Source organism: Chiloscyllium punctatum, chromosome 3 (assembly GCF_047496795.1).
Source record: "Chiloscyllium punctatum isolate Juve2018m chromosome 3, sChiPun1.3, whole genome shotgun sequence".
Taxonomy (NCBI): domain Eukaryota; kingdom Metazoa; phylum Chordata; class Chondrichthyes; order Orectolobiformes; family Hemiscylliidae; genus Chiloscyllium; species Chiloscyllium punctatum.
The window spans coordinates 102,963,768-102,977,231 of NC_092741.1; the positions used below are offsets into that span (position 1 = coordinate 102,963,768).

The 13,464-nt window shown below is 42.5% G+C and overlaps 1 protein-coding gene across 2 annotated transcripts in view; it reads right to left on the reverse strand.

Annotated features, from left to right (window-relative positions):
* gtf3c2 (general transcription factor IIIC, polypeptide 2, beta) overlaps window positions 1–13,464 on the reverse strand; it is a 144,450-nt gene that overhangs the window by 99,534 nt on the left and 31,452 nt on the right. For both annotated transcript variants that reach the window (XM_072557740.1, XM_072557749.1), the window contains exon 5: window positions 978–1,055. In XM_072557740.1, the coding sequence (XP_072413841.1) occupies window positions 978–1,055 (78 nt within the window). The remainder of the gene's footprint in view (window positions 1–977; window positions 1,056–13,464) is intronic.

Genomic DNA, 13,464 nt, shown 5'->3' on the forward strand with positions numbered 1-13,464 from the left:
AAGCCTTGAGGTTCCCTGCCTCAACTACTCTTCCAAGCAGTACTTTTCAGATTGCCACCATCCTCTGGTTGCAAAAATGTTTCCTCAAATCCCCTCTAAACCTTCTTTCACCTTAAAATTATGTCCCCATATTACTGACCCTTTCAGTAAGGGGAACAGCTGCTTTCTATTCACTCTGTCCAATGCCCCTCAGAATCTTACACACTTTTATTGGGTCCCTCTCAACCTAAGAATACAACTAAAGCTAATCCAGCCTCTTTTTGGTTAAGCCCTCTATCCTTAGCAACATTGAGAGTCTCCCTTGCACTCTCTTCAGTGCAATCACATCCTTTCTGTAATGCAAAAACATAAAATACTCCAGCTATGACTGAACCAAAGTCCTTTACAGCTCCAAAATTACCTCCCTACTCTTATAATCTATACCTTGACTGATAACAGAAACAGCAACTATTGCCTTTATCAGATAAATTGTTACGAAGTTGAAGTGTCACCGCCCTCCTCTCTGACCTATCCCCTCCATCTCCACCCCTATTCACCTTCTCCGCAGCCCCATCACTCCCCCTCCCATTTATCTCTCCACCCTAAAGACTTCCTGCCTCCATTCCTGAAACGTCAATTTTCCTGCTCCTCGGATGCTGCCTGACCTGCTGTGCTTTTCCAGCACCACTCTAATCTAGACCCTGGTTTCCAGCATCTGCAGTCATCACTTTTGCCTATGGTAATGGAATGTTTACAATGATTAACTATCTACAGATTGAGTGGGCACTGCAAGTAAATTGAACAGACAAAAGGCATTAAAAACTGTTGAAGAAGGGATTGTCAACTAACTTTGAAATTGAATTTTGTAACTTAACTGTTATATTTTATACACAGATAACACTGATAGCTTTTTGTTGACATACTAGTGTCCAGATCAAGTTTATAAAGAAGTGATTTGATAGCTGTAATATATTTCACAATTAAATTATCGAAATTACCTTTGTGAAAGAAAACTCCAGTCCTGCATTAAAGGTATCCAATGTGGAAACACCCATGGGGAATGATGTTCCTCTCGACTGTTGAACAAAGAATAATTATTGTATTTAGTTCTGTTGTGGACGTCCACATCCTAACATTATGTGCATGAAAATGTAAAAGAACATTACAGAGCTATTGATTTTTAAACTTCAACATTTAAACCAACTGCTCAGTTCCTTCGTCCTGACTCAATCCTTTCCTGACTTCACTTTATCTCACCAAACTTCACCATGACAAAGGAAGAGCACTTCAAAAGCTTGTGATTTCAAATAAACCTGCTGGACTCTAACTTGATGTCATATGACCTCTGACTAATTCCACAAACTACCCTTGCGACGTTCACTCCCACCTCTATTTGCATATCTCCAACAATGATTTCACTTGGCCTCAGATGGTCACCCAAGGAATGTCACAAAGCTCTATTGTTCATTTCTTCTTTTGCCTTGGTTACATACTGCCCTTTAATGACATTATTCACATGCATGTGCTACAGCACGGAGGTGGAACCCTTCTGCTAAATAAAACCAAACATCCAGAAAAACTTGCCTCGCCTCATAATCAGTTAAAATCTAAGTGAGTGAGAGAACTCCTAACTTCCAATAACAACTTATTTTCTAAACAAAACATTAAACAAAACTATTAATGAACTGACCACTGTTTCCCCTAACTGAATCCTAACTTTGAACTATTAACATGCTGTTCCAATAACACAATTATTAAACAATACCTTAATCTCAAATTCACACAGTCTCTGTCTTCTCTGCTGTAGAACACAGAACATAGAACATTACAGTACAGGCCCTTTAGCCCTTGATATTGCACCAACCTGTGGAACCAATCTGAAGTCCATCTAACCTACACTATTCCATTCTCATCCAGATGCCTATCCAATGACCATTTAAACAGCTTTTAAGTTGGCAAGTAAATTACTGTTTCAGGCAGTGTGCTCCACTACTCTCTGAGTAAAGAATCTACCTTTGACATCAGTCCTATATCCATCACCCCTCAATTTAAATCTATGTCCCCTCGTGCTAGCCATCCAAGGTTTTCACTGCCCAAGCTATCTATCACTCTGATTGTCTTATATGTTTCAATTAAGTCACCTTGCAACCTTCTCTCTAATGAAAACATCCTCAAGTCCCTCAGCCTTTCCGCGTAAGACCTTCCCTCAATATCAGGCAACATCCTAGTAAATCTCCTCTGAACCCTTTCCAAAGCTTCCACATCATTCCTATAATGTGGTGACCAGAACTGTATGCAATACTCCAAATGTGGCCACACCAGAGTTTTGTACACCTGTAGCATGATCGAATGGTTCTGAAACTCAATTTCTCTACCAATAAAAGTTAATGCGCTGTATGCCTTCTTAATAATCCTATCAACCTGGGTGGCAATTTTCAAGGATCTATGTACCTGGACACTAAGAACTCTCTGCTCATCTACACTACCAAGAACCTCACCATTAGCCCAGTGCTCTGCATTCCTGTTACTCCTCCCAAAGTAAATCACCTCACAGTTTTCCACATTAAACTCCATTTGCCACCTCTCAACCCAGCTCTGCAGTTTATCTATGTCCCTCTGTAACCTACAACACTCTCCACAACTGTACCAACCTTTGTGTCATCCGCAAATTTACTAACCCATCCTTTTCTGCCCTCATCTAGGTCATTTATAAAAATGACAAACAGCAGCGGACCCAAAACAGATCTTTGCAGTACCTCACCAGTAACTGAACTCCAGGATGAATATTTCCCATCAACCACCACTCTCTAACTTCTTTCAGCTAGCCAGTTTCTGATCCAAACTGCTAAATCAACCTCAATCCCATGCCTCTGTATTTTATGCAATCGCCTACCATGGGGAACCTTATCAAACGCCTTACTGAAATCCAGAACACTACATCAACTGCTATACTATCACCTACCTGTTTGGTCATCTCCTCAAAGGACTCAATTAGGTTTGTGAGGCACGACCTACCCCTCACAAAACAGTGTTGACTATTCCTAATCAACTTCTTCCTTCCTGGATGATTATAAATCTCTCTTATAACCCTTTCCAACACTTTATCCACAACTGAAGTAGGGCTCACACGTCTATCATTTCCAGGGTTGTCTCTACTCCCCTTCTTGAACAAGGGAACAACATTGGCTATCCTCTAGTCTTCTGGCACTATTCTTGCAGTCAATGACGACAAAGATCAAAGCCAAAGGCCCGGCAATCTCCTCCCTGGTTTCCCAGAGAATCAGAGGTTAAATCCCATCCGGCCCAGGGGGCTCACCTATTTTTACACTTTCCAGAATTGCTAACACCTCCCTTCGCATGCACCTCAATCCCACCTAGCCTAGCAGTCTTCCTCTCAGTATTCTCCTCAACCACATTGTCCATGTTCATACTTGAAAAAGACAAAAAGTATTCACTTAGCACATCCCCCATCTCCTCTGACTCCACGCACAACTTCCCACTACAATGTTGATTGTCTCTAATCTGAAGGGCTTTTGCCCGAAACGTCGATTTTGCTGCTCCTCGGATGCTGCCTGAACTGCTGTGCTCTTCCAGCACCACTAATCCAAAATCTGATTTCCAGCATCTGCAGTCATTGTTTTTATCTAATCTTACTCTCGTCATTCTTTTATTCCTGACATACCTATAGAAAGCCTTAGAGTTTTCCTTGGTCCTACCTGCTGACGACCTCTCACGACCCCTCCTGACTCTTCTCAGCTCTCTCTTTAGGTATTTCCTGGCTAACTTGTAACTCTCAAGCGTCCTAACTGAGCCAACACATCTCATTCTAACAGAAGCCTTCTTCTTCCTCTTGACAAGAGGATCAACTTGCTTGGTAAACCAAGGCTCCCATACTCGAAAACTTCCTCCCTGTCTGACAGGTCCATACTTATCAAGGACCCGTAGTAGCTGGTCCTTGAATAAGCTCCACATTTCAACTGTACCTATGCCCTGCAGTTTCCTTCCCCATCCTATGCATCTTAAATCTTGCCTAATTGCATTGTAATTGCCTTTCCCCCAGCCACAACTTTTGCCCTGCGGTACTTACCTATCCCTCTCCATCACTAAACTAAACATTGTGGTCACTACCACCAAAGTACTGACCTACCTCCAAATCTGATATCTGGCTGGGGTTATTACCCAGTACCAAATCTAATGTGGCCTCGCCCCTTGTTGACCTGTCTACATACTTTGCCAGGAAACGCTCCTGCACACACTGGACAAAAATTGACCCATCTAAAGTACTTGAACTATAGTATTTCCAGTCAATATTTGGAAAGTTAAATTCCCCCAAACAACTATCCTATCACTCTCGCTCCTATCGAGAACCATTTTTGCTACCCTATCCTCTACATGTCTGGAACTATTTGGAAGCCTGCAGAAAACTTCCAACAAGGTAACCTCTCCTTTCTGGTTTCAAATCTCAGCCCATAATACCTCAGTAGATGAGTCCTTTAATGTCCTTTCTGCAACCATAATACTCTCCTTGACTAAGAGTGTCACACCAACCACTCTTTTACCATTTTCTCTGTTCTTACTGAAACATCTAAATCCCAAAACCTGCAATAACAATTCCTGTCCCTGCTCTACCCATGTCTCTGAAATAGCCACAACATCGAAATCTCAAGTACCAATCCATGCTGCAAGTTCACCCACCGTATTCCAGATGCTCCTGGCGTTGAAGCAGTCACGCTTCAAACCCAACTTTGTGCTTGCTGGTGACTTCTTGCAATCTTGAAATCTTACTTCTGACTTCACTGCTCTCATCCTTCCATATACTCGAGCTACAATTTTTGTCCCCATTCCCCTGCTGAATTAGTTTAATCCCACCTGAAGAGCATTAGCAAATTTCCCCCCAGGATATTGGTACCCCTCTGATTCAGGTGTGGGCCATCCTGTTTGTTGAGGTCCCACCTACACAGACTGAGTCCCAATTACCCAGGAATCCAAAATCCTGTTCTTCAATCTTCTGTCTGCTAATTTCCCTGGGTCATCACCTTTTTTTTACTGCATGTATGTTTTATAGGAAAAGGTACTTTTTGATATTGAGTGTCTTCTAATTTCTTTGAGAGTAAGATTTTAGATGAGCAGTTCGCTCTCTGGATCTATGGCAGTTGCTCTGACCAATTTTCAAGATGGTTGCTTTTTCATACCTCCAACATCATTCCTTCTCATTGGCCCAATGTTGTCTAAACGACAAATTCAAACTCAATCGAGTTTTAGTATCTTGAACATAAATTTGAATTGTCAAAATAGCAACAAAAACTCATGTATCCCTTTAACAGCCAATTCTCATATGTATCTATTTTGGAAAGCCCATCTCCCAGCCTTTCCATTCGGGACCTGAGCCTGCACTGCACATTCACTTCAACATTCAGAAACCCCTCTCTATTTTCAAGAGAACACATATGTTTTCGACTTTAGAGTCATAGAGATGTACAGCTGGGAAACAGATCCTTCGGTCCAACCCGGCCATGCCAACCAGATATCCCAACCCAATCTACTCCCACCTGCCAGCACCCGGCCCATATCCCTCCAAACCCTTCCTATTCATATACCTATCCAAATGCCTCTTAAATGTTGCAATTGTACCAGCCTTCACCACTTCCTCTGGCAGCTCATTCTATACACATACCACCATCTGCGTGGAAAAAGTTGTCCCTTATGTCTCTTTTATATCTTTCCCTCTCTCACCCTAAACCTATGCCCTCTGGTTCTAGGCTCCCCGACCCCAGGGAAAAGACTTTGTCTATTTATCCTATCCATGCCCCTCATAATTTTGGAAACCTCTATAAGGTCATCCCTCAGCATCCGACACTCCAGGGAAAACAGCCCCAGCCTCCCCCTATAGCTCAAATCCTCCCACCCTGGCAACATCCTTGTAAATCTTTTCTGAACCCTTTCAAGTTTCACAACATCTTTCCGATAGGAAGGAGACCAGAATTGCACGCAATATTCCAACAGTGGCCTAACCAATGTTCAGTACAGCTGCAACATGACCACCCAACTCCTGTACTCAATACTCTGACCAATAAAGGAAAGAATCTTCACTATCCTATCTACCTGCGACTCCACTTTCAAGGAGCTATGAACCTGCACTCTGTTTGTTCAGCAACACTCCCTAGGACCTTACCATTAAGGTATAAAAGTGCTGCTAAGATTTGCTTTCCCAAAATGCAGCACCTCGCATTTATCTGAATTAAACGCCATCTGCCACTTCGCAGCCCATTGGCCCATCTGGTCCAGATCCTGTTGTAATCGGAGGTAACCCTCTTTTGCTGTCCACGACACCTCCAATTTTGGTGTCATCTGCATACTTACTAACTGTACCTCTTATGCTCGCATCCAAATCATTTATGTAAATGACAAAAAGCAGAGGGCCCAAGACCGATCCTTGTGGCACTCCACTGGTCACAGGCTTCCAGCCTGAAAAACAACTCTCCACCACCACCCTCTGTCTTCTATCTTTGAGCTAGTTCTGTATCCAAATGACTAGTTCTCCCTTTATTCCATGAGATATAACCTTGCTAATCAGTCTCCCATGGAGAACCTTGTCGAATGCCTCACTGAAGTCCATATAGATCACATCTACTGCTCTGCCCTCATCAATCTTCTTTGTTACTTCTTCAAAAAACTCAATGAAGTCTGTGAGACATGATTGCCCATGCACAAAGCCATGTTGACTATCCCTAATCAGTTCTTGCTTTTCCAAATACACGTACATCCTATCCCTCAGGATTATCTCCAAAAACTTGCCCACCACTGAGGTCAGGCTCACTGGTCTATAGTTCCCTGGCTTGTCTTTACCGCCCTTCTTAAACAGTGGCACCACGTTAGCCAACCTCCAAGTCTTCCGGCACCTCACCTGTGACTATTGATGATACAAATATCTCAGCAAGAGGCCCAGCAATCACTTCTCTAGCTTCCCACAGAGTTCTCGGATACATCTGATCAGGTCCTGGGGATTTATCCACCTTTAACCGTTTCAAGACATCCAGCACTTCCTCCTCTGTAATCTGGACATTTCGCAAGATGTCACCATCTATTTCCCTACAGTCTATACCTTTTCCACAGTAAATACTGATGCAAAATATTCATTTAGTATCTCCCCCAATTTCTGTGGCTCCACACAAAGGCCGCCTTGCTGATCTTTGAGGGGCCTTATTCTCTCCCTAGTTATCCTTTTGTCCTTAATATATTTGTAAAAACCCCTTGGATTCTCCTTAATTCTATTTGCCAAAGCTATCTCATCTCCCCTTTTTGCCTTCCTGATTTCCCTCTAAGTATACTCCTTTATACTCTTCTAAGGATTCACTCGATCTATCCTGTCTATACCGGAAATATGCTTCCTTCTTTTTCTTAACCAAACCCTCAATTTCTTTAGTCATCCAGCATTCCCTATACCTACCAGCCTTCCCTTTCACCCTTTCTGGATTCTTGTTCTCTCATTTCTGAAGGCTTCCCATTTTCCAGCCGTCCCTTTACCTGTGAACATCTGCCTCCAATCAGCTTTCAAAGGTTCTTGCCTCATACCGTCAAAATTGGCCTTTCTCCAATTTAGAACTTCAACTTTTAGATCTGGTTTACCCTTTTCCATCACTATTTTAAAATTAATAGAATTATGGTTGCTGGCCCCAAAGTGCTCCCCCACTGACACCTCAGTTACCTGCCCTGCCTTATTTCCCAAGAGTAGGTCAAGTTTGCACCTTCTCTAGTAGGTACATCCACATACTGAATCAGAAAATTTATGGGCGGCAGGGTGGCACAGTGGTTAGCACTGCTGCCTCACAGCGCCAGAGACGCGGGTTCAATTCCACACAAACTCTCTGTGGAGTTTGCACATTCTCCCCATGTCCGCGTGGGTTTCCTCCGGGTGCTCCGGTTTCCTCCCACAATCCAAAAATGTGTAGGTTAGGTGAATTGGCCATGCTAAATTGCCCGTAGTGTTAGATGAAGGGGTAAATGTAGAGAAATGGGTCTGGGTGGGTTGCGCTTTGGCGGGTTGGTGTGGACTTGTTGGGCTAAAGGGCCTGTTTCTACACTAAGTAATCCAATCTAAAATTGTCTTGTACGCACTTAAGAAATTCCTCTCCATCTAAACCTTTAACACTATTATGGCAGTCCCAGTCGATGTTTAGAAAGTTAAAATCCCCTGCCAATCTGTGACTGGCTAAAGATCACGTCAAGATAAACTGCACAATTTCTTAATCCAGCCACAACTCTCTTCATGAATCGTTGGCATGTGGCTGGTGTGTTCTTCATTCCAAAGGGCATCACTTTGAATTGATATAGCCCATTTGGGGTTACAAACGCAGAAACATCTTCCGCTTTTTCTGATAAGGGTACCTGCCAATAACCAATAACTTTGTGATATAAGTGACTTGTTCAACATTCTCTGTACAGTCCACCAACCTTGGTATTGGATAGGAGTCTGATTTAATTACAGCGCTGACCTTCCAATAGTCCGCACAAATCACTGGGACCTGCCAGGTTTGAGAACTAACATGATCAACAAGCTCCACTCACTCTGACTCAGTTCAAAAATGTCTTCGTTGAGCATCACATTCAGTTCCTTACGGACCTGTGCAGCTTTGAAAAGATTAAGCCTGTAGGGGTGTCATTTTATCAGAACGGCATTCCCTAATTCCACCTCATACACAATAGTATTAGTCGTAGAGATGTACAGCATGGAAACAGATTCTTCGGTTCAACCCGCCCTTGCTGACCAGTTAACCAATCTAGTGTCACCGGCCATCGGCCCATAGCCCTCCAAACCCTCCTTATTCATATACCCATCCAGATGCCTTTTAAATATTGCAATTGTACTAGCCTCCACCACTTCCTCTGGCATCTTATTCCATTTATGTACGACCCTCTGCATAAGAACATTGCCCTTAGGTCTCTTATGTCTTACCCCTCTCATCCTAAACCTATGCCTTCCAGTTCTGGACTCCCCCACCCCAGGGAAAATACTTTGTCTATTTATCCTATCCATGCTCATGATTTTATGAACCTCTATAGGGTCACCCCTCAGCTTCCGAAGCTTGAGGGAAAACAGCCCCAGCCTATTCAACCTCTCCTTATAGCTCAAATCCTCCAATCCTGGCAACATCCTTGTAAATCTTTTCTGAACCCTTTCAAGTTTCATAACAGCTTTCCAATAGGAAGGAGACCAGAATTGCATGCAATATTCCTCCCCATTCTATTCCAGCATATGCCCCCAAACTGCAGAAACAAACCTTTCAGCTTGGTTCTTTGCTCCTGAGACAGATAGGTCACTATCCCATCCTATTCTTCAATGACTTCCTCATCATCTAATGTATCTTGGGCACATCAAAATCCACACTATCTCGATTTCATTCCTCACTCTACAGAGCAGTAACTGACACCTGCTTCTCCAGTTCCCTGTCTCTGTTAAAATAAGGCTTCAACATATGCACATGATATACCCAGTACAGTTTTCTTCTATCTGCCATCTTTACCAGATAATTTACTTGACTCAACGTTTTCTCAATTTGATAGGGACCACTAAACATGGTGTTGAAGGGGTCTCCTATCACTAGTAACAATATTAATATGTCATTACCATGGGAAAATTTTAGAATTGTTATTTGCCTCCATTGTATGCTGTGTCCTCTTCATCTGCTGTTTAGCTAATTCTGTTTAATCTTTCCCTTACCAGAGGCACATAATCCAAGTGTGCAATCTCTGATGCAATCTCCTTTCAATTTTTCTTAGTTTCAAAGGCACTCTCACTTCATGCCCGAATATTAACTCAAAGGAAGTCAACTGAGTCAATTCATTTGGAGCATCTCTAATGGCAAACAACATAAACACAACATTATCCCAATTGTTGGGGTAATCCTGATGGCATACTCTTAACATATTCTCCAGGGTCTAATGCCACCGTTCCAAGGCTCCCTGGGATTCAGAACAGTACACACTTGACTTAAAGTGCAGTAAGTCTAAACTGACTTCCTTGAATTGCCCAGCAGTAAAATTAGTCCCTTGTCTGACTGAATCTCCCTGGATAGCACATACCTGCTAAAGAAAGCTAACAACTCCTCCACTTTCTAAAGATATATCAGGAATAAAAGAATGACTAGAGAAAGGTTAGGGCCAATAAAGGGCAGTAGTGGGAAGTTGTGTGCAGAGTCCGAGGAGATAGGAGAAGCACTAAATGAATATTTATCATCAGTATTCACACTAAAGACAATGTTGTCGAGGAGAGTACTTAGATACAGGATACAAGACTAGACAAGATTGAGGTTCACAAGGAGGAGGTGTTAGCAATTCTTAGAACCCCCTAGAGTGTGGAAACAGGTCCTTTGGGCCAACAAGTCCACACCAACCCTCCAAAGAGTCTCCCACCCAAACATATTACTCTATATTTATAGCTGACTAATACACCTAACCTACACATCCCTGAACAGTAAGGGCAATTTAGCATGGCCAATTCATCTAACCTACACATCTTTGGTTTGTGGGAGGAAACTGGTGCACCCGGAAGAAACCCATGCAGACATAGGGAGAATCTGCAAACTCCACACAGACAGTCGCTCGAGGCTGGAATCGAACCTGGGTCCCTAGCACTGTGAGGCAGCAGTGCTAACCACCGTGCTGCCCTCAATTCCAGAAAGTAGGAAAATACATAAGTGTCCTGGGCCGAATGGGATTTATCCTAGGATTCTCTGGAAAGCCAGGGAGGAGATTGCAGAGCCTTTGGCTTTGATCTTTATATTGTCATTGTCTACAGGAATAGTGCCAGAAGACTAGAGGATAGTAAATGTTGTCCCTTTGTTCAAGGAGGAAAGTAAAGACAACCCTGGCAATTATAGACCAGTGAGCCTTACTTCAGTTGTGGGTAAAGTGTTGGAAAAGGTTATAAGGGATAGGATTTATAATCATCTAGAGAAGAATAAGTTGATTAGGTTTAGTCAACATAGTTTTGTGAAGAGTAGGTCATGCTTCACAAATCTTATTGAGCTCTTTGAGATGGTAACCAAACAGGTGGATGAGGGTAAAGTGGTTGATGTGGTATATATGGATTTCAGTAAAGCGTTTGATAAGGTTCCCCACGGTAGGTTATTGCACAAAATACAGAGGCATGGGATTGAGGGTGATTTAGTGGGTTGGATCAGAAATTGGCTAGCTGAAAGACGACAGAAGATGGTGTTGATAGGAAATGTTCATCCTGGTGTCCAGTTACTAGTGGTGTACTGCACGGATCGGTTTTGGGACCACTGTTATTTGCCATTTTTATAAATGACCTAGATGAGGACGTAGAAGGACGGATTAGTAAATTTGCGCATGAAACTAAAGGTTGGTGGAGTTGTAGATAGTGCTGAAGGATGTTGCAGGTGACAGAGGGACATAGATAAACTGCAGAGCTGGGCTGAGAGGTGGCAAATGGAATGTAATGTGGAAAAGTGTGAGGTGATTCACTTTGGAAGGAGCAACAACAATACAGAGTACGAGTTAATGGTAAGATTCGTGATAGTGTAGATGAGCAGAGAGATCTTGGTGTTCATGTACACAGATCCCTGAAAGTTGCCACCCAGGTTGACAAGGTTGTGAAGCAGGCATATGGTGTGTTAGCTTTTATTGGTTGAGGGATTGAGTTTCAGAGCCACGAGGCCATGCTGCAGCTGTACCAAACTCAGGTGCGGCCGCACTGGGGGAACAACGATTCTGGTCACCTCATTAATAAGGAGGATGTGGAACCTTTGGAAAAAGTGCAGAGGAGATTTACCAGGATGCTGCCTGGTATGGAGGGAAGGTCTAATGAGGAAAGGCTGAGGGACTTGAGACGGTTTTTGCTGGAGAGAAGACGGTTGAGAGGTGACTTAATTTTTGACATGTAAGATAATTAGAGAGTTAGGGTAAAAAGCAAGAGCCTTTTTCCTCGGATAGTGGTGGCTGGCACGAGGGGACATAGCTTTACATTGTGGGATGACAGATATAGGACCTATGTCAGAGGCAGTTTCTTTACTCAGAGTAGGAGGAGCGTGGAACTCACTGCCTGCAACAGTCGTAGACTCACCAACTTTAAGGGCATTTAAATGGTCATTGGATAAACATATGGATGAAAATGGAATAGTGCATGATAGATAGGCTACAGATTGTTGCAGTGACCTGTGAAAACACCGAGGGCCGAAGGGCGTCTACTGCGCTGTAATGTTCTATGTTCAATGTATTTTGAAGGTCCACACCCAGCTATCAAAATTGCTTTGTTTAATTCTTTCGAACTCAACCTAAGTCTGGCCTGGTTCCTTTGTTGTTTTTCTGAACCGCTGTCTACACGCTTCTGGTCCTAATTCATAGGCACCCAAAATAGCCTCTTTGACATCTGCATAATCTCTTGATCCCCCATCTGAGAGAACTGAAAATACCTCATTAGCCCTGCCTACCAGCTTAGTCTGAAAAAACGTTACCCACAAGTTCTCTTGCTACTCCATCTGCCAAGCCAACTTTTCAAATTAAGTAAAAAAGGCTTCATCTTTCTCATTGGAATGTGGCAATGTTTTAACATATCTGTCTTCTCCCTTCATCTCCATCCTGTTAACTTGACTTTCCTGACTAATTCAAAGTTCAAATTCTCTCTCTCTCTTTCTTTTTGCTCAGTAAAGAATCCTTTCTCCTTTTTTTTTCTTCTATCCCTCTTTCTCTCTTTTTGCTAAGAACCCTCTCTCCCTTTCTTTATCTTCTCTTTACCTTCTAACTCCAGTCACCTCATTTGCAATTTAAGTTTTTTCTAACTATACTGCACTTATCTGTTTCTCTGATATACCGAAGTGCTTGACCAACTCCATTACAATTTCAACTTTCCTTTTGTTCCTGGTTAAATCCAATTCTAACCTGTTTGCTAATTCTAAAAGTATATCCTTCCTCAGTCTTTCTAAACCTTCTTAGCAAATTTAGAAAGGATCTTCAAACCCCAAGATCGCTTAACATTGCTAGAGTTTTTTCCCTCACCTTTAATTTAACCAACCACAAGTAACCGAAAGAAAACAAACTTTCTAACGTTAAGTTTATTTAAAGATCTAGGACATTAATTGCCAAGTGTCTAAATCTGCTGGGATCTTTCATACCCCAAATCTGTCCAAATCCTGGGCAGGAGCCCCCATACTATTACGACGCAGAAGTGGAACCCCTCTGTTAATTAAATCCAAACACCCAGAAAAGCTCGCCTCGCCTCGTAATCTGTTAAAAATCTGAGTGACAGAGAATTCCTAACTTCCACTATTTAAAGAAAAATAGCAATTTATTTTCCTAACAGAACATTGAATAAAGCTATTAACAAACTGAACACTCTTTCCCCGAACGGAACACAATCCTATTAACATGCTTTTCCAAAAACACAATTATGGAACATTGCATTAACTTAATCTCAAGTCCACACGGTCTCTGTTTTCTCTGCTGTCTTCAATCCTCCATGTGATTTCT